Raw genomic sequence first — 25,098 nt, forward strand, 5'->3', positions numbered from 1 at the left:
ATTAGTCTGCTTGTGGGGAAACAACAGGAGAAATATCCGGCTTATTTGAAGACTCGCTTGTAAAAACACATAATGAGTCGGATCACAGTGGATGCTTGAAATATGAAAGCAGTGTACAAAACAGTTAATTGTTATTTTGACATGCAGTCGGGTGCAGAGCGAAAGGCGAGCGAAGGGAGAGTAAATAGGGCATGTGTGTGGCGTAGGACTGTGAAAGGAGAAGGAGCTGTGAGTGAGTAAGAAGCAGCAGAGCAGGCTAATGCGTTTCATGTCACGGGGTGGTTATCATGGCAGCCGACTTCCTGGCACACACTCCCACTGAACACCAGTGTAGCCATTCCAAATGTTAAGCACATTGTTTAATAGTCCATTACGTAAATTGATATTGCTCATTGACTGTTGTCCTTGGCTGCCCACGTAGTGTCAGAGAAAAAGACAGGGATCCAGCACAGTGGAGGGATAAACACAAGATCCCATCGCTGTTGTTTGGTGTTCAGGAACAACGTGCCAAAACTTCCCATCAGCTCCACTTCCTCTGAATACTTTAAGACACAATAAATCAAGTGATAATAGTAAAAACTAATGATTATTTTGGCAATATGCAGAGTAACTTTTGATAAATCATTTAGTTTAATGTGATGTCTTCAAGCTAAATATGTTCTGTTTTTTACACATTGGAGAAGCTGGAATCAGACAGTGTTTATCTTGCTTGAAAAGTATTGATCAAATATAAGACCGCTGCCGCCTGATGTCCTGGTGATTGACTAATCAACTAATTGTTTCAGCGCTACTCAGTTTACTTCCATATGAGACAAAGACAAACAGCAAAGGCTCACGCTGGAGAGGCTGGAACCAGACAATGTTGACTCAAATGACGAATGAAATGATGAATCACTCCATCAAGTCATAGTAAGAGCTGTAATATAACACTACACAGCACAATCAGAAGTTACAGAGGAGTTATTTCAACTCTTGTTAGGTTAATTCAACTCCAACATGAGTTATTCCTCAAAAACTACTGGTGTTGTCACAGGACGTCAAACACCCCTTGATTTTCAGCATTTTGAAAAATGTCATCACTATTTCGCAGAGCCCAATGACATCTTCAAATTGCTTCTATTTTCCAACCAATAGTCCAAAACCTTAAGACTCAAGGAAAGGCAGCAAATCTTTACAGACTTTACCAGACAATGTTTGCATTTGTGCTACCCCAGAAATGTTCACAGTTTATGTTAAAGTCAATTGAACCCATGAAAAAGAAGAGTAAAGGATGACAAACTATACTTTAGACTGTGCTGTATACAATACACTATAGTTTTACCCTGACAGGTTATGGTTTCCTGAAGCTTCTCCTCTGCTTCACAAAGTGCAGATGTTTGAGGAGAAATGAAAAATCTTTGTTGGGAGCACTAGACTGACATCCAATTGAAAAAGATCTACTTCCCCCTGCAGTTAGGGAGGCATTAGGAATAAAGCTCAACCGAATGGATGGGTCATACATCATTGAGCATTACTCGTGCTGCGCCTGTGCCTCTAAAACACAAATTGGATTACCTGTGCACCCACGCGGATCACCCGAATTGGACAGGCACGTACAGGACATACAGAACACACGCACATACACACAGGCACATATAGACATTGCATGCGTAGACTGCATGATGCAAACATTGTAAAAACTGTACAAATCTATAGGGTTTTACTGGGCTGCAGTAAAGGGAGTTCACACATACAGCACCTGCAGTCCATCTCTCTTTAGGACACAAACACACACACACTAGTGCAATTTTTGTTCCCTGATAATAAATGCCACATTATTGTGATGTACAGCGCAGGACCACATCGTATAAAGGTTGCCGTGATGGAATCTCCGTTTGAAGCTGCCGGCCTTGACATGCGGAATCAGATCCTAAAACTGTTTATGGCGCTATGAAGCCAGACAGCATCCCTCTTCTCTTGTAAACAATCCACTGGAAGCTGATGATTTATAAGCGAGGCATCCAATAAATCTGAATACTCATCTCTCTAAACAACCCATTTCTGGATTTTGAGATTTTAGATGCCTGTTTTTTTCCGTTAATCACAGTCTGGGGGGCCAAGGCCCGGCCTCTCCAGCGAAGATCACCACAGATGCAGCAGCAGCGGCAGCGGCGGTGATTCAATAATAAATCCACGATTTTACAGCCAGTCACTAATTGAGTCATTATTAAACAACACATTTTAAATGGAGCCGCACAATAATGCAGCGGGTCGTCTGCAGTGTAAACTAAAAAGCTCTAAAGGGCTGTAAAGGCCACAGTGGCTGTTTAGCCCTGATAGTATCTTTAGTGCTGCAGTTGTTTGTAATGAAGCTCTTTGGTGCCAAAATTTGGATCAAAAAGCAAGTTTGTTCTGATACCAGTGGTTCCGTAAGTCGTTTTTTTGGCATAATAAAACACAAATTTTCTGGCTGGAACAAAAAACACAGCAGTGTGGGGAGTAACAGCACAGCAGCTCCAAACCAAAGAGATGTTCAAAGCGGCGGAGCAGCTCCCCTCAGGAATTAACAGGAATCTAATAAGAAAACTTGATTTTTTAAAAAACACTTTTTGAAAACTCGTGTAATCAATTTAAGAGATGCTGATATAAAAATATGGTGTGACCAAGATGTTAGGGGGGAAAAAAGAAACTACAGAGCCAACAAATAATGATGTATTCACAACATTAATACAACTATGGAGGATGTTAATCCAGAGGTTTACTTTACTCTGTTCAAGTCTCTTTCTTCCTCTATCCATCTTTATCTATATTATCCATACTATGCTAATTATGTTTTTTCTCTTTTATTAAGTATTATTTTTATTTTATCCTTAAATATCTTGTTTTGTTTAACCGTCAATCAAAAACACAACAATATTCATCTACATATGACCAAAAAATAGCAAATACTCACATTTGAGAAGTTGACACCAGCAAATATTTGTTATTTTTTCTTAAAAATGACTGAAATGACAAAACAATTTTCTAAATAGTCAATCAACTAATCCATTAGCTGCTTCAGCTCTAATTTAAAAATACCACATTTATACTTTAGTACTGAAATAGTGTTTTTAAATTGCCATTTTTAAAGGACAGGATGATTTAAAATCGAATTCATGTCAATGCCTGCAAATCTATAATACGGCCATGGCGCTGTTTGTTTCAGATTGTGTATCTGTCATTTTTGGAATAAAACTTTGGGACAGGCCCAGATCTCACGAGCGAACCCCCCGCTGGTTAAGAAGGCCATCTGAAATCTGATGCTAAGCGAGCCGACAGCAGCCCGTTTTCACTGTAATCCGCCAGAATAAGATTATCCTTGTGTAGCGACAGTGGGCCAGGGTGGGGAGGGCACTCCCATCAGCTGTGTGTCTAAGACAGAGCCCATTGAACACCTACTGCTAATCTCTGTATAAACACACACCCTGACAGCACTGAATAAAAACTCAGCCCTGACTCGACTTCAGCATCAGTCCTCGGTGAGACCAGTGAAGTCTTCGAAGCGTCAACTCAACCGTCAGCACCTTCAGACAAAAATGGACCTGAGAACTACAGTTTCTCTTCTGCTGCTGCTCCTTGGCCTCTGTAACGCTCATGTAAGAGATAACCTTTCATATATACTGTACTAGAACAGCCTGTATGCAGTGTATGTATGTAATGAATGAAATGTTATGTCCCAGATAATCGCTGTCTATTTTGGTCCAGAGCATTGCATTGCATTAGACCGAGTTAAACTGCTGTAAAATTGAGTAAAATGCTTTATGTTTTTTCCATTTTTTCCACAGGATCATGGCGCTGATAATGGTAAGTGACCAAATCTAAGTGCATCTCTTTGCAGCCGTGTCTAACAGACCAGATCGAACAGATATAACACTGTCTGTCTGTGTGAAAACACAGTTGTGTAACTTCTGCTTTGCTTCCATTGATTAGAGATCTCAGTGGAGAAGCCTGACATGGAGGACGTTACCGAGACTATTCTGAGGATGAATAATGGTGAGTTTTCAGAAAAGATATTACAAGGACAGCTAAACATTAGTTTCTCACAGAAATAGTGCAACTACTCTATATAATAGAAACCATTTACAACATATATAACACATTTTTGACACACACAGCAATGGCTTGAACTTCTGACAGATCAAAGTGCATTTTTTTCCTTTTTCTGATCTTCCTAATAGGATCTAGTGATTATCTGATGGAAGGAGACGTGCTGATTCCAAAAACCAGGAATGCTATGAGGTGCGTAAGCAAAAGATACAGCTGCCTGTGGCCGAAGTCTTCCAACGGGAATGTGGAAATCCCTTTCCTTTTAAGCAAAAAATACGGTAGGTTTGACCTTTTAAGGTACTACATTACTGGAACTGGATACTGCATATTAACATGTCTCTTTCACCTACTGACTGGACCATCTCACTGATGAACTACTTTCTCCACAATCTCAGACAACAGTGAGAAGACTACCATTTTACGGGCCTTGAAGGACTTTGAAACTAAAACCTGCATCCGCTTCATTCATCGTGCAGCTCAGAGGGCGTACTTGAGCATTGAGCCAAGATATGGGTGAGTTGATAACTAAAGCACAGGAAAAACTGAAGAAGTATAAGTAGTGTAATTAAAAGCAATCAAGATAATTCATCTGTTAAGAAAAACATTAACAGTAAAATCACTTTATTTCACCTTAGCATATCCATCTAGGAGCCAGGTGAATCAGGTTTTGCACACTGCACAACATACAGAGTTCCACTTTAGGCAACTTAATTTACTCATTGCCTAAGTCAGGATGCCCTCCTGTGAAAGACAACCTCCTAAATACAAAGTTTTTGAGCTGTTGTAATGCAGACAGACATATGATGCTACACGCAGGCATGGGTGGATTACTGGACGAGACACAGGCCTTGAAGCCAGGCATCAAGGGGCCCGTGGGCCAGAGCCTCTGTTTGAAGTGACAACTTCATGTTGAGGAGTCACAGATCTCAGTTTATATGTAGTTCATGTTTGAATATTTATATGGTTTTAATGATTTTTCCTCCTCAGCTGCACAGCATACTGAGGCTACAGTAACGTATTATTCAAATATAAAGTAACATTAGTGAAGCTGTTTGAATCAGTTTGCCGGCAGAACAGCTCTGCTTCTCAGGCTTTCTGTGGTAATTTCTTTTAATATTTTGTGTATAGCGGTCTAGTTTAAATATAGCACATCTGTGCAGAGGAGTGTCAGTGCAGACAGGAAACAAAATGACTACAAAGAGATGTGAAACGACAACAAAGGGGATGCAAAATTGACCACGAAGAGACACAAAACAGCTACAAAGAGGTGCAAAACAACTACGATGTCAAACAACTTCAAACAGCTAGAAAACTACAAAGGGATGCAAAACAACCACAAAGACACATACTGTAACAACTACAAAGAAGTGAATGACTACAAAGACACAGCTGTGTTGTTTATACTCATTTTGCATCCCTTTCAGTCTTGAGGTTTTGCTCCTATAGAGGAAGGGTGAAGGCCCAAGGTTTTCATTATCCGTCCACACAGGTTAATGCTCCAGCCTGCATTAAGCTTTTAACTACTGCACAAAGTGTTTTTTTAATCCAGCCCTCTCCCCTTTAGTCGGTCAAAATGCTACCCAAGCATTTGTAAGTCCTCTCTGTAACCTCTCTGCCGTGAAACAGCAAACAATCCGAGTTGAGCATCAGCTCAAAACAAGAGCTTTAAAACCAAACGAAAGAGGGGGTAAACTGCAGGTTTAGATCCACAACAGCTGTTTTTTCCTGTTTGTACAAATAATGCATCTGTAGTTTAGTCAGCTCCAAGCAACGCTAACAGCAATTAAAACCCATCCCCAAACATCATCATAAATCATAAATTATGAAAGCATTTCCACACAAGGTGGCTGAAAAAGTAAATTACATTAATATATAAATGAATTGTCAAGTTTCATGTTGCGAATTAATGGTCTCTGTCTCTCTTTCACTACCATCTACACTATTAGCTGCGCCTCTTTACTAGGTCGTACCGGAGACAAGCAGGTGCTGTCACTGCAGAGGTATGGCTGCGTAAGTCACGGCATCATCCAGCATGAAACGCTGCACGCGCTGGGTTTCTACCACGAACACACCAGGAGCGACCGTGACCAGTATATCAAAATCAACTGGGACAACATCAATAAATGTAAGAGTCTCACAGCGCCGATTATGATCGATTGATTCAAACTGATATAGTCTGATACTGATTGACTTTTTTTTGCCACCAGATTTTCTCAACAACTTCGACAAGAAGGACACAAATAATCTCAACACTCCTTATGACTACTCCTCCATCATGCACTATGGAAGGTAAGGAAGGACAACAGTCTTGAAATAAGCCCATGTTGAATCAACTGTATGCTAACTTCTGAATTATTCTTTTTTTTCATTCCCATTGTTTAAAATCTGCAGAACTGCCTTCGGAAAGCTAAGATCAGAAACCATCATTCCCTACCCCGACCCCTCCATTCCCATTGGGAATAGGGATGGTATGTCCAAAATGGACATCTTAAGGATCAACAGGCTCTACAAGTGCTGGAACTACATCGGATAGAAGATTACAGCAGTGTGTCTTAAATTTTGACATGATACTTGACATTCGTGTGACAATAAAGTAGTTAATGCATCAATCTTTTGTCTTTTGTCATTTGAACAGTATCAATTGTGCGTTTCTATGAAAACAGGTAGATCTGTGTTCAAAGCAGCTGTCCGATTTGCTACTTTGGAGAGTACAAATTTATAACAGATGGCCTGTTTTACAAACTAGACGCATCAAGTTTGATAGAAGTGGATGTTTACGAGGCAGGGAGGGTAAAACGAAAGATATTTTGGACTACAGATCGAGATATCCTGGGTTATGCTGCTTCAATTGTGAGCATTTTTGTTTAAAAGGAGAAATAGCATGCTTATTTTCACGTTTACAATTTCATTTTGGGTTACTACTCGAACAGGTTTACATGCTTTAATACTCAAAAAATCAGTTTTCTCATACTGCCCAGCACAGCAGGGCCTCTGTCTGAAACGCTGTTTTAGCTCCCGTCTCTTTAAGGCCCGCCTCCTGAATACCCAGTTTGTTCTGATTGGTCGGCTCACGCGCACTTGAACCAGCACCGCTCACCGTTGCTCCGGTTGACGCTGTCCTGTTTTCAGCTCGTATGCATGTATATTATGTGTGAGACGGTGATGTAGTCTGATGTCATTGAGTCATGGAAATTGAATGCAGAACTGCTGACGAGGCGTTTAAAGACACTTCAGGAGCAGTGTTTTCTGCGGGAGAGAGGAGCTCCCGTTGGCGTGGACTAACCCACATATTAAGGGAAAGAAAAATAAATACAATAGGTCTCCTTTAATCTTTCTCCTGCAAGGCCTCCTAACTTTATGGATGTGAAAAACTTAATAACTGGAGTTCTGAGTCACTCTGTCTGGAGTTATGCTTTACAGTATGTACATCCACCAGTGAATAAAATAAGCCCGAAGGACTACGCTTGACTTTATTTCTTTTTTCTTTATTTAATTTGTTTTCTTACTTCTTTTACTTATGTTTATTTATAAGAACAACTTTATCGATTTTTTTTTTTTTATGCGCTGTAAAATCCTGCTGCACATTAAACTTTAAAAAACAGTTTCATATTTGTTTTTATTGCTACATATTTTCCTATTGCTCCATATTACTGTCAGTACGAAACTAAAGTTGGGAAATGCTGGCAAAGGACAAAGAGATGAATTGAATTAGATAGAAAAAAAAAAAGACTGTAGGGCAAATATGTGGCAATATCTTCATAATTGAGTTCATTTCCATTTCTGCACAAAGTAATTAAGTTTGGGATTTGTACACTGGTTTAGTGTACAGTGTTTTATCTGAGTGAATCAGCACTGCAATGTATTCATCCAGCCAAACTTTGCAGGGCTGCCTCTCTGCAGAAAGGCATAGATGTGGCACAACCGAGAGATAAACCCCCTTCTCGTACTACTCCTGAACCCTGCAGAGACATTAGTTTCTCACTTGGCCACATCCCACACTCTTCCTGAATGTGTTTTTTTTTTTTTTTTTTCACACTTTGAAATCCTACGCAGTGTTTTCCTCTGCATTCACACCAGCAAGAGAGAGAGAGAGAGAGACAGAAGTGTTGGGTGAGGAAGGAGTGGCGTGGGAGTGTCAGGGTGAGATAAGGGAGGAGAATGCCCTGGAGAGAGAACAGATTCCTATTAAGCAATTAAGCCTCCTCCCGTGATGTATGAATGCACCAACAATCATGACAGCGTTGCATGTATTTCTCCGGCGTTCTGGCTTAAACGCAGCTAAAGAGGCCATGGCACAAGCAGTGCTCCAAGAAAGCCAGGGAATCTGTATAGTTCAGATGGACACAGGGCCTTTAATGTTTCATAAAGTAGTTTCAGTTCCTATCAATCGTTCCGCACATGAAATATTTAAAAATCTTCTTGTTTATTGAAATATTTAACGCTCCCGGCTCTGTTCACGCTCCAAGAAGCTGCGAGAGACTCTCGGCCGCCTATAAATTAGAGTATTTTTCGCAAATCCTGATTAAATTAAGATTACCATTGAGAGGCAGAGGTCCCATGACTGAAGTACAAACAGGCCACCAAAGGAACACAACAAAATCAGTGAATGTTCAATGCAAGTGTCCAATGAGAGTCATCTCTCTGAAATGTGTGGCTGACGTAAAATCTGAAACACATCCAATGGATTATTTTATCCATCCTTTGATTGTTCACAAGTGTGACTCTTTTTTTCCGGAGTTGCTGAAACCTTTTAAAACTTAAAAATATGAAAATGGAACCCTGATCTACAGCATGTCTCTATTTTATACTATTTTGTTTTACCGACTGTTATCTGATAACAGCTTTAAAGCATTGTCTGCAAGGCTTTTACAGATGCTCTTTGACCGTACTTTAAAGGGCAGTGTGTATATGACCGGCAGGGTCTCCTGAAGGATGTCTGTTCTAATGAGAGCAGGCCGAGCGGAGCCAAATGCAGTCTGATCTGTGATGTCACTGGTAATATGCTGGCAGGCCATAACCGCTGGCTGGCTGAGCGGCGTTATTAACACAGATCAGTGTACCTGCCTCTCTTCAAACATGATAAGCTTCAGCACACAGCTCTCCTCAGTTCACTGCCTAATACCCACCAATAGGAAATTAAAATGTTCTCTACAAGTGGTGCTACCATCTCAGCCAGTGCAGCCTTAGAGACTGTCTTTTTTGTGAGCAAGGCAGGTTTTTTGGATTTCCTTGAAAAAACACTCTTTCAAAAAAAAAGACCCTTGTAAAAAGCCCTTTTATATCTCTAACTGCAAGTTGATACGAGCACTTTTAAAAGGACTTTTATCTTCTTTTTTTTTTTTCACAGTAATACATTCCTCCTCTTCATACTGGCCATGAAGAGATCCACAAAATTATCACACTCGTGAGTCAGTCATCTGAACACTCTCGGGGGAAATCAGTGTCTCCAAGGTCCATCGTCAATTAACGTCCATAAATCCTTTTAGGAATCTTTCAAAGAAGATGCCTGCAAATCTTTTCTTCTTCTTTTTCTTTGGTATCAAAGCACTGCAGTGATAGTTGTTTGCACATCCATGGGTATACTGTATATGATATAGTGTATATATATATATATATATATATATATATATATATATATATATATATATATATATATATATATATATATATATATATATATATATATATATCACACACACACACACACACACACACACTATACTTTATATATTTTTTTAATTTTTAGTATAAAAACACTTTTAATTGTGCCACTTCGCCAAAATACAAGCAAATATAGAGTTGTGGTGGCGGCTGCTCAGGTTCTTAACAGCCGTCAAAGTATATTTGGTAACCCTTTTTTACATTTCCTTTTTCATAAGTTTGAGAGAACAGACAGAACAGGTGAGCAGATTAAAGTAGTTTGTGAGTTGCAAGAAATAAGGAAGGAAAATGTCTGGCCGACATATACTGCAATGGCTTCACTGTTTCAGGAATGGTGATATACGACCTATTCAGTAAAAAAGCTTTTAAAATATTTTTTAAAAAACTGCCTTCAAACATGCATCATACAACTCATATGCAAATTGATGGCATTTCTAGCCCAAACTATCATGAAAATAATCTATGACGTGTCTGTAAATAAAGAGAGTAAAAGCAAAGTTACAGTCTCTTGGCAAAAAGAAATCCCTTTTTGTAACCGTCACTTTTGCAGCAGCTCAGCAAAAAAAAAGAGAAAACACTGTCTGGGGAAACATAAAAAGAGAATTTTATACAAAAAAACTGTGAGAAGTCTTGTTGAAGTCGCTGAGTTGTGGAATGCATTTTCGCACAGCGCTTTGGACTTTACCCCGACTGTTTTGTATTAAAATTGCATCAGAAAAGGGACCGCATCATGGGAAGAAGGAATGATAACACCATCTGGTTTCTCTGTAAATGTACATATGGGCATGTAAGCATTGACATCCTTTAAGACAGAATGTGTATTAAGCTGAATAAATAACATACGGTAGCTTCTTCCTGCATATATATTCTAAAAGCCTAATAACCAACAGGAATTTTGAGGGAAATAAAACAGAAACAGTTGCCACTACAGAACATTTGACTGTGCAATCTGTGCTGTGCTTCTGCTTTCAAAGCCTGTCGTGGGTCACAAGCAAGTCAGCTGTTAAGTGTCCCTTTTGAGGGAGATGAAAGCAGCGCTCGCATAAAAAACTAGTAAATTTAGTTAAGGAGGCAATCAAAAGAAATAACAGATTGGCATACAAATTCAGGGAGGCTTTGTTGTTGCCCTGCCGGACCCAGTGGAAACGATTAGCGGGCTGAGAGATCGAAGGCAGGCAAACTCTAACATGTGCTATTGTTGCGGCTTTCATGAAGTTTCATTTAACTTCTCCTCTGCAGATCTGAGGGACCGGAGGAGCCACATACAAACTTCTGAGACGTCTGAACCGAGAATAGCACGCTGACAAGTTACTGTCTGTTGTCACTGCATTCTCAAAACTCATAAATATTTCATGCATTGTGTTCGTTGGCGCTGAGATTGTGGCTGACGTTACTTTATTCGGACGAGAGACTGAAAAGCGAGCGAGATCTATTAACCTGTGTTTTATTTAGGGACCACGTGGCGTTTCTTTGCCCGCGTGTGTCATAGAGAAATTATCTTTTAAAAAGGCCTTTGTAAATGTGTAAATCAGACTGAGGCATTAGTCTACAATCCCTCTGAGCTGTGTTCGTAGCGCCGCACCGCATCTCTGTTTGTCAGCGCTGAGGAATTGCAGCTGTCGAAAATGACGCGGTCCCATTAGTGACGGAATCCGAGCTGAGACGGAGCCAGACAGAAAGCCGCTGTGGGGACAAGATGATAACAAGGTACTCATTGGAGATGTGAGGGATGGTGTTTGTGCATCACTCTCTGTGTGATGAGAATGGGGCAGGAGGAGGAGATGGAGGGGTTAAGATAAAGAAAGAGAGTGAGAAGGAAGAATGAAAAAGAGAAGGGGGGGGAAAACGGATGGCGAAGATAAGATGAGACAAATAGAGAAGGGAACAATGAGACTCGGGGAGCAAGAGGGAGTGACTGGGACAGTAATCAGGGGGATGGCAACACTGAAACAGACGAATCAAAGCGGAGACCGAGGCAAGAGAGTTGGCGAGAGACGGAGAGAGACACAGAGGGCCAATAGCCAGAGCCCTGAGAGATTGGCAGGTTTATTCACAGGGAGTTACTGATCTCTCATCCTGCAGATTGTTTCACCTCTGAGGGAAGCTGTGTGTAACGGAGCCGGATAAAGACGCGGGCACGCCACAAGGGCCGCACAGGAAATCACTACGCTGCAACAGGCTGTGATCTCACACCGAGGATGAAGCCCCTCACTGTACATTAAGCTATAATTAATGAGCAGGCAAGGTAAACTATCCATACAATCAACTACAGTTTGTTAGCTGTCGTCACTTATTAAAGGAAGCTTAAAGCGAAGCAGCTAACAGTTTAGCTGCTATGAGAAAATTAATTAAGCAGCAATGTGGTAATAGGTGTTGTAGGCCATCTGCTACCATGTAACCTTTATTTGGCTTTTTTAAAGTTAATTGAACAAAACACCAGGGGAGACTGACACTCTGCCATGTTGGTTTTCAGTTTAGTCGGGTAGTTGTGATTTATAATGCGTCACTATACTGTAGCTCACCAAGTTTGAACTATGTTACAAATTAAAACAGTGTTTACTGCACTTAAAAGCAGGTCGAGACCAACCTGACGGGGAGCGCAGGAGCCACTAATGGGCTGGGATGGACATTACAAATCGAGAACAGTACAAAGACAATTTATTTAATGTTTTACCTCATCAACCTCGCTGATTTTTGTAAATATTCACTTTGTCTGAAATCAGTGCCAGTGACATGTTTCAATGTTGGGACAGGGGCAAGAATAGACTGGGCATGCTCAGTTGTTCATGAGCAAGGGCTGAGGCAAGGTGCACCACTTTCTGAAACACACATGACTGTATAAAGGATATTACGACAAGGCCTCAGTAATCAGGGTTGTTTAAGATGGGACTAGTGCGTTAAGCACAACTGCATCTAAGTTATTTACTTCTGGAGTAGGTGGGACTTGTATGTGTACTGTATGTAGCTACTTCAGTGGTGCAACTGTCAGTTTGCTGTTGGAGAGGAGACTGAACGGACGCAGGTAGAACTGCAGTATCAGTACTGTGAACATGAGTGATGAAACCGTTTTAAATATTCAGTAACACTACATTCTAGTTGCTCTGGTCAAATGTTGATTTCATCATAAGTAGTGCACAGCGTTAATTAGGAAGTACAAACACCAAGCTCCAAATTTTCTTCTCACGCACACACAGAACAGGACAAAACCCAAAGGAACCAAAAATGTTTTGATCCACTGGGCTGGTTTTATTTTAATTAATTGTAATAACTATTCATTCATACATCAGGGCATCCACACAGGAGCTAACATACCAGAAGAAAGCATCCATGAAGAAATGTAACAACCATATAATAACCATCATTCATCAATGGTAAATTCATAGTTAATTTGACTTATGTTAGCAATTATTTCACTGTTAAACAATGACATGCTTTATAAGCCACACATTAAGCAATTGTAAAGGTTTATAAACACCAGTGGAAACTTTTAATGGCCATCCAAATAATGTTTAAAGACAAACTAGACAGTATTGATTAATAAGTGGCATCTTAACATTAGAAACTTGCTTAATAAATGGTTTATAAATCATGTCGTTGTTTGTTAACAACTATAAATGTATAATTTATCAATAACGGTTATTGTGAAGCGTTACCAAAATGTGGCTGACATCAGGTTTAAGTTGACCTTACAACAACATGTGATCAAACAGGGTTAACATCTGCTTGAACGCGTTGATTCATCTCTATACGTGCGTCAAAGACACGATGCTGTCAAGAGTGACACGCAGGTGCTTAGGAGTGAATGTTTTGTAAGTGCTGAATGCTAAAAGAGCAAGCTATATGTGAGCGGTGTATCGGTGCATTTTGAATGTGCATACTAAAGGTGGGATTGTATAATTACTGCTATAAAAATATAATTACAACCTTGCAATGTGGCAATTATATGAGGTAATTACACAGGTTGTATGGATCTGACTTCTATGAGCAGCCGAGTGGATGACAGCTTCCGATCCCCATGAAGTCTTGCAAGGCGCTTTATTCCATGTTATATTAATAGCACCTCTCTGTCTTTCATACGCAGGAAGCCTTGTCTTACAGCTTCAGCTAATTATCATGGCGGTAGGCTGTACTTCAGTCTCTTTGTCCTTGGTGGACTTGCCAATAAACCCAGGTGGATTGTGATCGTCAGACAGCTGCTTCTGATTTTCTGTTGATTATACATCCTCTTTTTTCTTTTCTTTTTTGCTTAATTAAGTTTTTGGTGATGGCTCCCAAATCACTTTTAAGCCGATAACATAGATCGTCAAACTGTGGTTGGATCACAGCGCAGTTGTAACATGAGCGGAGATGAAAAAATCGAATGAAATGGGCAGACAATGACAAAATGACAAAATGATGAAGCATTAATACGTGATATATTATTAATACATGCAATAATTTAATTAAGTTTTATTATATAATAATGCAGCATTAGAGAGCGATCCCCAAAGGTAGGCTGTTTACTTCTTGTAAGTGTTGCACAACCACAAATGTGCATTCAGAATGTGAATGCTTCCAGATATAACCAAAAAGGGGATATTATGTTCTTTTTTTTAATCTAAATGTTTCTTTTTTCTCTGTTTACAACATAATGTTCCTAGGAGGACGTATTATCCCTGCAGAGATGTGTTGCACATTTAAGATATTTTTAACTTAGTATACTTGTGTATCATCCAATTAAAGCCACAATTAATGCAGCAGCATTGTGCTTCTAGGAAAATGTGAGTCTTAACGCAAATGACAAACAAACAGCCAGGATCACAAAGTGGGTAAACCATTGAAAAACACAGCACAAAAAGGTCCAAAGTCTCCGATTGTGCTTTAAAAACATAATATCTTTGAAATTCACTTTGACGGCACATTTGTGGGCTGATTGTGTTTCTCCACACATCCTCTCGCCCCCAATGTACTCCCATCATCCTGCCGCAGACGATTGGAAAATGTAATTTCTTCTCGTTGAATGAATGGGTTGGAGAGCACATGATCGTCTGCTCGGGCGATGTATGTCTCTGTCTTGGAGCAAAACACACTGTCCACAAGGACATGCTAAATTAGCAGAAAGGTCAAACAGTGCGCAGTAGAGAGGGAGGCCTTTATATGGACACTTTTTCAGCCTCTCTATGGGGGTCCAGACAGTTTCTGGGTTCTATATGGCGATTGAAGCAATTACATTTTCATGAACTGGACGAGTAAGATTTTTATTCCTTTCATGTGTGCCTGTTTTAGTTTGTATTGCACACATGGCTCGAGCCATTGAGCAGCCATGAATTGTGGTACATTCCCCTTCCACTTAAATTATAAGGTCCCATTCAGGAAAACAACCTAAGTAGGCTTCTTGCGTCTGGCCTCTGCCTCTGGCCTCATCGGTCTTTTATCGCAACCAAAGACTTTCTGCTTCTAAAATGAAAAAAAAAAAAATCCATTTGATCAGCGTTTTGAAGTGGTTGGCAGTAATGTGCTCGTGAGTTGTTAACCAACCACCGATAAATCCAACATGGGAAACCTCTCTGCTCCGGCAAAGGGAATGACAAAAGTGTGCAGTGTTGTGGGTACGCCCTAATGCTCCCGGTTCATCGCATCTGACACAAACTGGAACAAAGGAGCCCATAGTTCTTCCAGCAACCCTTGACAGCAGCACGGGCAGGAGCAGTAAATGGAAGCAGGCAAGCATGTTAGCCTGTAGTCCACACATGATCGGGGATACAGTTGATGTACTTCAAGGCTTCAACAGCTCCTCCTGCAGCAACGTGTGCTGAAAAATGGCGATGGCGGTGCTGGTGCGGCACAACAATACACGGGCTCATTAGCGTTTTCTTCAGTTCACCAGTTCTGATTATTAAGCCTTTCATCACTTCTTCAAGTGTGTGTGTGTTTTTTACTTCCTGTGAGTTTGCATATGCGTTCAAAGGTGAAAATGCACCAAGGTGGATGCTACTTCATTGTTTTCTTTCTTCTATGCAGTTATCTTTAACTGGCAGTCATGCGTCTTATGCCAGATTGTTAAAATGGGATAGCAGTTTTGTCACGACAATTGTGAACATATTCATTTTTGAAGTTTAGCTTCAGTTTTCCAGTTAACGTGATTAAAACCATCTTGAGTAGGCAGCGACACCAGTTAGTGCAAGAAACTAATTGAAAATAAAGTTAATTTTTCCCCTTCCCATAACTAACTTGACATGTTGTGAGCCAGTATGACACCTCATGCGGTGAGGGGCTCATTAGACCATGAAATTAAGCTATGTTACCTAGCCTTGTGTGAAGATTTTCAGCGAGAGAAAGCAGAAAAATGAAGAGATAGAAAGAGAAGAAAGCTACAGTACCAAGACAAGTTCTCATAATGAAAGGACAAAGAGTCTTTATTCTTTCAGCCCCTAGAAGGCTTTGACACTTGAACATTAACAGTAACATTGTTTTGGGGCATTTCTGGAAACAACTGATTCTTCTGTTCTCTCTGGAAACACGACTGTAAAGACCTTGACCTCCGCTTATTTCTATTGCACAACACAACAGGACTTTTAGTTTCAGCACCCCTCCCCGATCACGCCTCCAAATGCTGCAGTTTCTACCTTTAGCTGTGATTATTCCGATCCTTTCTCTAAGACGATACTCAAACAGTTACTTGAGACATTATTTCGCTCTCATCAGTTCAATACTGTAGTTGTAAATAATACGTTTGTGTGTTTACTTGCTGAGAGTTAGATGTGTGGACTGATACCACTCGTATGCCAAGTATAGTGATATAGCTGGGTGTTAATAGCTTAGCTTACCATAAAGACTAGAAACGGGGGGAGCAGCTAGTGAGACTTGGTCTAAAGGTAAAAATGTGCCTACTAGCAGCTCTAAATCTCACTAATAAACATGTTTCGGGCAGGACTACTTCTTGGCCAGGAGCAGAGACTCCTGGGAGTGTTGTCAGCACAGAAGTCACTACACCCGGCCAAGAAATAGTCTGGTAGATAGTCATTTAAACATTTCAGCTTTTGTAAAAATGAACAAGCGAGAGATAACATGTCACTTGGTGAGCTTTCTATTTTGTCAGATAGACCCAGGCTAGTTGTTTCCCATAGTTTTCAGTCTTTATGGTAAGCTAAGCTAACACAAACGACAAGTGAGAACAAATATCATGTGCAATTGAATTTGAATTTGGCAGTTTCTCAAATCTCAAAAAACAAAAAAGGAGATTTTTCAAGGCAGTCCCTGCCTGCATCACCACGTGACTGTAATCTAACTTTGCCAACAAAAGCAGGCAGGTCAGACCTGTGCATTACAGAAAAATTAATGGAATAAGTGACTGCCAATAAGGGCAAGAAGTCAATTAAACAACTTTTAGGAGTGTGTTATACTTACAAGTAGCAGCAGCAATGTTAAGTATGCGTGATTAGATGCGATTAATGTGAAAAAACCATTAGTATGGTCCTTCAATCATACTCCGCAAGCTACGAAGGGACAGCTTTGCAACCTCCACTCTACCAGGCTAAAAGGTACATACACAAGCACAGGAACAGTATCCAAGTTGAATGAGGTCTGTGTCACACACACTGACAGCCCTTTCAATCTGAACATCAGGAAAAAAAATGTTTGGGAGTTGTATCTGACCTGAGTGAGTAATAAACTTCCACCCCGACTTATAGTGCACTTCTAGGTCTTACATACTGCAGAGCAAAAACTGCAACATTTTGGAAGTGGTTGTGTGAGGGGTGTAGCAAGGCAATAAAAAACAGTGTTGCTCCATGGAGTGTAAAATGGGAGGGTTTGGCAGTGTGCAGAAAGGGAGGACAGCAGGGGAGAGGAGAAAGAGTGCGGGTCGCTAGGGTAATTTAGCTCTGATCGCAGTGCACTGTCGTGAGGCCCGGGGAGGGAAGCCCATGCATCACACTGTAGCTGTGTCCGGAGAGCACTCTTATGATTGATCACCTCACCAGCCTGCTTTAATTTAAAGTCAATGGCATCTATAGATACCTGTCAGAGAGGAGCAACCTGTAATGTCTCCTCACAGGCCAAAACCCCTCAGTTCTCCGACTGAGGAGCCGCCAAACACCAAGCAGAGCTTTAGCAGCCCGGGAACAAAAGGAAGAGAAAGGGAGTAAGCCTGGTAATCACTCATCCAGCTGTTTTATTCCTGGCAGCTGTGACAGAAAGTGTAAGGTGTTCACCAGTGATTTGAGTCCAGGATGGATGGCGGCAGGTGAAACCCAATGCAAGCATAATGGAGGTAAATCAGATTTGTTATCCAATATCTACAACTTATGAATACATTATGTAATTTATATCTTGGTTTTTAACCTTCAGAGGAGGCTAACCAAACTGGCCAGAGTTTTCGTTGGCATTGTCGAACTAATCTATCTCTCACAATAGGTTTCTTCTACTCGTGCGTGTACTTTTGTCGCTCTAAGCCAGCTGTGATTTAAATTGCTCTGTGTGTTCTTTGTTTTTCACCTTAATCTTAATACCGGAGGGAGTGGCAGAAAGACATATGGGGCGCATTACAGATGACAAACGAGATAAGTGTAAAATAGCTCCCTCTTTGTACCTGGCAAGTCTGCAACTTTCTGTATTACAAATGACAGCAGGCCTCCCACGGACATCGGATCATACCCATTAAATGATTCATATCCTTTACCAATTACATTTTATTTTTGGCAACAAACTTACGGCCATCTAAATCATGGAAAAAGGAACAAGGAGGTCATACTGACTTACCTGAGTGCCAAAAAATTCTAAGCAAAGGTGGCAAAATCATGTGCTTTTCTCCTGTATCGTAATCTTTCATAATACAAAAAACAAGTCTTTGTCAAACAGGTGTTGCAAGAGAAATGTTTGTCTCACTCGCTAATCTCTGCACCATCCCCTCCTCTTCTAAACAAGACCTGGTTTTGTCCTGGGGAATCCATCACTATCATTAAAGCAGACCCTCGGGGTCCCTGCTGGCAAAACTGTATCTTGATTCGTTGTCCCTGACCTCCACTCTTGCATTTATAATGCACCGGGACCTTGCCCCGGAGGGCATGACAGGCACCTACAGGGATTTAGGAAGCAAGTAGCCTGGAGCAAGAAACATACAAATATCTGACATCTTTACAGCTTTAAAGGTCATGGAGTATGGGAGCTGCATATCCGCTCATACACCAGGGAGACTTTTAGTATGGATCAGTATGGATGTGTAGGATCTGTGGATTTTACTGTGACTGCACCTGCATAATACACATATGTGTGTTTAAAGATGCACATGGTGTCTGCTACAGTAGACACACCTGTTTGGCAGGTCATGCATAAAGCAGAAGTTGCACCTTTATTCGATGGTTTTTCATTGCCAGTGTTTGGCAGCGACACACAAATAGTGTCAGGGATTACATTTTGAAATGTCGTGATTACATTACAGTTACAAAACCCAGGAACGCTGGGTAATAAAAGTAATACTTATGACAGTCGCAATGGTTCCTCACCTTGTTTTCTCGTGTTAAAGCAAAGGTATGTCAACTTGCAACCCCTCATGTACAGATTGCAATTGGCCGTTAAACTAAGGAATCCTTCATAGATTATTTTATTACCTTTCTATTTTGTAAACCCTCAGGTTTATCTAGCAACCCCTCGAACAGGTTCTAACCACCATGATGGGAAACAACCCACCTAATCTGTGATTCTAAGATTTTTATGGAGAAAGTTATCTAAAAAAAACAATTTCATTCAGCTTTCACCTTTTCTAATATACCCAATAAGTTTGGTTTAACAGAAAGGAACAAAATCTTTTGTCTGCATCATACAGAGGGCCATCACATGTTCGACTTGAGCAAACTCAAACCGACTACACCCACTGCGGGGGAGGAGCATATGCCCATTTTGTTCATTTCACGCACAGTAAACTGTGTCTGATTGTGCCATGTCACCCTGTTGTTCTAAATCTGTGTCTGCACGTGCATACCTGTGCATGTGCACAGGCAGTATGTGCAGGCCACCGAGAATCCACTTTTTTTTGGCTTCACTCCATTTCACTCTGTAATTCAGATAAGTATCTTTGCCCTGATCATCCATTCAGAAAACACAGAGGGAGTAAATCAATGTCCAGTCATAAGGCCTCCAGGGTCAAATGGCAGGTCTGGTGTTGTACAGTGTTAGTCAAATTATATCATTCACAGGCGAGGCTGGGCACCTAGCTGCCACCACTGCTTACTGACGTGCCTTCAAAATGAAAGTTTTTGGAGGGATGAAGCATATGTGGAAGTGACATTGTAGAATAATTACAACATGGCTTTCATTCAACCGGATTTGCATGATTTGAATGATCAGATGTCCACTGAAGAGCTTGAATATCACCCAACCATCTTTGAATTGTGTGTTGAAGATGGCTGTTTAATCTGCCTCTCTCGGTCAAGCCCAGTTTTTCCAATTGGTCTGCTTTGAGAAAATGCCCAAGAATTAAGTAATTTACCAATAAATAAACACATAATTCTTGATTAGCTCGAAACCAACTTGCCGTTAAATTGGCTCATCTGCGATTGGCACCTAGGATCTCTGGCACGCAGCAGGGGGATATGAGATGAAAAGGAGCCACGGAAATCCAAGACTGGACCATCACACCCACATCCAATACTACACCCACCGACCAGCTTCTCATGATTTTCAATAATCCCTTTGTGCATGTGACGATGCAGTGCCACCGGCTCACATGCAAACAGGTTCCACCAGAAAGCATCCTACGACCCTGGAGGGCAAGTCTCTTCCCTGTGAGGAAAAGCTCTGCTTCTCCAATTATGCCCCACAGCGCCACATGCATAATAAAGTGTTTGACCTGATCGACCATCTAAGCAACCAACAGAATGACTCATAATAACCGCTTGTGGGTGCAGCTAAAATCATTGTGAAACTGAAGTGAAACAAACCAGATTAATGAGACATTCAAATGCCATTTAATGCACCATTTGTGCTTTTTTTTGTGTGTGTGTGCTTAACCAACTCCAACACCAAACCAAAGAAATGCCCCACAATGAGAAGCTCCTAATTATTTTGTCAGCAAATTGCACATTTTTTCTTACACAGCAGCAGGCCGTGACATACAGTACAGAAGCACGCTGCGACATGCAGAGACATAAAAGGCAGCCATGTAAAGATATCTCAAACCAAGCCTTGCCACTGTGAACCATTTTAAAGCTGCCATCTTGACAGGAACTCTTCCAGCGGGAGAATTTTTAAAGTCAGCTTAGTTTGCAGATCATAAAGGCTTTTATTGCCTCGCGCGTTGCAGTTCATCGCCATGCAAAGAACTGAATGTGAGCCTATTTGCATGTACATTACATGTCAAGCTTGAGAGGGTCCAAGCCAAACTGTTTCCTGCTCTGTACTTAACGGCCCACTCCACGCCACGGGCATGACAGAGCTTCTCTAATAGCCAGTGCTTAGTCAAAGTAGGCATCCCTGAAATGTGAAAATCAATCATGGATGACAGCTCATTTGGGCTATCTACCGAGGGAAGGCAGAGTAAGGGAATAAAAGGTTAGAAATTCCAATTACACAGTTGATGACCATTCGCTCCATGGATATGTGTAACCTCTGGCTGACGTTGTTGACGCCTCCATCCACTTGCATAATGAGCAAACTGTGAGCATCACTTATTCAACAGAGTTTTGAAATCAGAAGAAGAACAGCGAGTGCTGTGAAGAAGATCCAGGTGCTCCTGCAGAGCACTCGGGACGGTAAGAGATGAGATCAGAGAGGCATTATCTCGCTGCCACACTGTGACAGGCAAATTATCCCATATTTCTGGTTGAACCTGGCTACCTTTAGCTGATTAGAATAATTAGAGAACAGCATGCTATACTGTCAAACACCTGTCTAAAGCAATATACTGCATACAGTCCATTTTAGTGCACAGCGTCTGAGACAAAAGTTCAACTTTAAATGCCAACAACAAATCAAAAGATGAGATCACCATGCCCCAGACTGACAGCAGCTTACATGACCCATTTAACCTTCTTGCATGCCGTGCAAACCACACAATCTGTTCATTGGCCCTCCTGTCACCCGTGGACGGAGCTCCACAGTGGCCTGCTATGGAGTCAAACTGCTCAAAACTAATATAATTTTCGTCTGGGCAATCTAATAAAACACAAAGGCCATTTTCCCTTTTTCCCGTCCCTCCTGCCCTCCTTCCATATATCCGGGCGGAACAGCTATGATTCATAAGAGATGCGGTGGCGGCTCTCAGTATGCGATGAGCGAAAGGCACCTTGGGGAATTTTATGATCCATGACGAAGCGTCCAGGATCATTTTGGATGTATGCATGTGTCACTGCATATTAATAATGGCCTCTGTCTCATGAAAGCGCCAGCACACCTTCAAAGGAGATAATTTAATCTTCTCCCCGCTGAGCCTCCTCTCTTCTCTGCGCTTGCTAATACTTTGCCTCCGAATCCCAGTCAAAGGAGCCATCGCTTACATTGTGCACCTTGGCTTTAGGATAATAAAAAGAAGAAACAGGAAATGATAGAGGAAGTCAAGCCGACCAGGAGGAGGAAATAAGCCGCAGATTCAGAACACCGCTGAGGAAGATAAACACAGAGCTGATGGAGGATCTCTTTTCTTCTCTTTACGTATGTAAATTGAGTGGTCATATAACATTACCAAGGAGCTAGTTGTTGAGGAAATTGACTTTTTACCTTTCTGGGTTATCTATCCACCCCTGGGAATCATGTGCAGCCACAAAAAATCTGCTCATTAAAAATTACCATCCTGCGGTGCTCCCCCTTTTTTTTTTTTCCTTCTGTCCCCATTTTTGCACAGTAAGCTTGCAAACAAGCAAAAAGAAAAAGGCAGGGTACTCTTAAGTGAGCTCTATGTGCCCTTTATCTCACAGAAAGATTTCATTCCCTTTAAAGAGCCGGCGCCCCGTGGCGAAGCCAACAAATGAGGAGAGCATTGTTGGATCCCGCACTTGTTTACGGGACGCCATGGCGAGCATCGTCAAAGCCCGGGCTGATACTCATTATTCAGTGACTGCACAGCAAACAGAAAGCTACCCAGCTCAGTGAAAGTCAACCACAGAGCATCACTTTTGATATATAACGCTAGGTGATCTAATAATCGCGTGTAAAACCAAAGTTGATGTGTAATACCCTCACACCTGCTCCGTTTTATTGTCATACATGTTGTGGTGAGAAACAGTTAACCTCCGTCCAGTGAAACCCGTCGTAAAAGACCTTCCATTATGTAAATAGATTCACCGAGATATATGCTGTATACCAATGAGCTGTTCGAAGCATAAGGCTGCAACACATTAGCACGCATGATGACATACTGCTGTTGACAATAGGGTGATGTCAACTGATGATGTAAGTGCATTAAGAAGAATTGTAAACCTTTTGAGAAGAGCCATTAATAGTCCATCTAGAGAGTATCCAACCGGAGAAAAAAAGCAGAGTCAACGTCAAATATCAAACACAACATGGCACGGAATCGCAAATGAATGCAAATCTGGGCTAAATCCTTTCAAATGCTGCAAAGAACACTTAGCATATTAACACAAGAGCTTGATCTCTTGATCTTGACGGGTGTTGACTTAAATAAGTTTTAAAAGCTTTGCAGTGCAGCGTGTATAACCGGTGCCTTTGTGTACTCGTGAATGCCAGTGATTACTAATAGCTGCTTACTCTTTTTTTCCCGTATCGAGAATATGCTCCGTTAATGTTCCATCTTTATCTTTTTACAGCATTTGGAGTTCAGCTTTTCACACAGAGTCTGGAGGGGGAGGTAACCACTTAAAACAAATGTGAGGAACAAAACAGAGAGTATTATATGTTCAGGATTTCTGGCGAAGGCGGCTGGGTTGCATTGTGGTTGCCGGGATTACAAGGCTAAAAACAAGCTGAGAGAAATATGAAGAAAGCCTTGCAAATATTAGGAAAAGATTTACACACAGCCTCCCACAAAACTGCTATTATCATGAACAGAGGCAGTGATCTACATATGTATATTCAATGAGGCCTGGGAAATGAAGAACATGCTGCTATAAATCCCATTTATCTTTACTCTATGTGGGAGAAAAATGCCCAGTGGAGGAGTGTGGTGGATTCAGCATCTCATGGCCCTTCTCCACCACAGGTGTCACTACAGTACAGGAAAGGATCAGGAAAGCGACAGACACGGTAAGAGCCACAGTCAAGCCAGGTGTGTATTAGGGACCTACAGTCGCACCGTGAGGGTCGGAGATGCATAAGGAACACACAGTTTGGTTTCCTGCTCTTCTAATGAGTGAGAACTTTAATTATCTACTGTTAAGCCAACATAAGCCGATTGACTAATACCTATCCACGCTTCAGCTGCTTCAGAATGCCACAACAACGCTCCTTACAAGATCTTATTGAGGAGTGAATATAAACTCCAATTTAATGATCTGGTTATCTGTACATCGAGTGCGTTATGAAACTTTAATGATATGAGATTTCCTTCTCATTATGTATCACAACTGATTAAACTGAACTCTTACATGTAATGTTATATTACACCAGCATTATCTATATAAAGAAAGACAGTTTTAGAAAAGTGCTAGGCCTCTATACTGGAAGTTATTATTAATGTTGTGAATGCACATCTTATACTCAGTAGCACTGTAGCTTTCCCTTTTTCATTCCTGGGTGTAGCAGTAACGGGTCTATTGTGGGCGATGTTGCTAATTGTGCGGGACCGTATTGCTTTATGGCAATATTGGATTTTAACATATTTTTGCATTAGTGTGGTGAATTTGTTGCCTAAAACTTACCAAATTGTGTTTGTGCCTAAACCTAACCAAACCATGACCCTTTGACAACAATAATAACAGTCAAAAGTCATGTTATGTTATAATATGTGCAATGTTTGTCATCAGGCTTTATTCCTACCAGACACTGCAAGTAGTTTTTGATCCTAACTTTTATTTTCTGAGCCCTACGCGTGCAAAACCACAAATTTTAACCATAAATATTTAAAGGGATTTTCCAAAACAAGAACTTTACCACGATATATATTTAATGTCGCCATTTGTATACTTGACAGAGGTATTTATTCATATAGCTTAATCCTAATTACAAAGTTTCCACGCCAAGCGTCTTTCCAAAAAAGCTCCAACTTCTATTTCTGTGCTCACTGTTGCAGCACTGCATCTGTGAGCATGCATTTATATTCCATAAATTAATGAGTTTTAGCCTATTAGATCATCAGACAGGGCAGTGAGCAATTTCCACAGCTGTCCCCTTTTGGCTTTTCAATGACGTTATCATCATAGCTGACTCCTGCTTCCGTTGCAGCACGTAACCTCGTAACATGTACAACAAGCCACTTAATGACGAAATAAATGAGTCAGAGGC

The 25,098-nt window shown here is 41.0% G+C and overlaps 2 protein-coding genes across 12 annotated transcripts in view; one reads left to right on the plus strand and one right to left on the minus strand.

Annotated features, from left to right (window-relative positions):
- The window catches only part of LOC311272102 (MAM domain-containing glycosylphosphatidylinositol anchor protein 2), a 256,023-nt gene that overhangs the window by 136,420 nt on the left and 94,505 nt on the right, over nt 1-25,098 (minus strand). The gene's annotated exons all lie outside the window — the stretch shown is intronic.
- On the plus strand, nt 3,508-6,674 carry LOC311271891 (low choriolytic enzyme-like). Its single transcript, XM_084377836.1, has 8 exons — nt 3,508-3,614; nt 3,804-3,822; nt 3,949-4,011; nt 4,197-4,343; nt 4,461-4,578; nt 6,012-6,190; nt 6,273-6,354; nt 6,457-6,674. Exons 1-8 carry the CDS (start codon nt 3,555-3,557, stop codon nt 6,596-6,598), a joined length of 810 nt encoding a protein of 269 aa, XP_084233962.1. The 5' UTR covers nt 3,508-3,554; the 3' UTR covers nt 6,599-6,674.

Source organism: Pagrus pagrus (assembly GCF_965226575.1).
Source record: "Pagrus pagrus genome assembly, chromosome: 16".
NCBI lineage: Eukaryota > Metazoa > Chordata > Actinopteri > Spariformes > Sparidae > Pagrus > Pagrus pagrus.

Bases quoted from the DNA above. Each gene is read 5' to 3' on its own strand.
- LOC311271891 (XM_084377836.1), top strand. From the start codon at position 3,555: ATGGACCTGAGAACTACAGTTTCTCTTCTGCTGCTGCTCCTTGGCCTC. The intron at 4,344-4,460 runs GTAGGTTTGACC...CCACAATCTCAG, and splicing joins CCTTTTAAGCAAAAAATACG to ACAACAGTGAGAAGACTACC. The intron at 6,191-6,272 runs GTAAGAGTCTCA...TTTTGCCACCAG, and splicing joins CTGGGACAACATCAATAAAT to ATTTTCTCAACAACTTCGAC.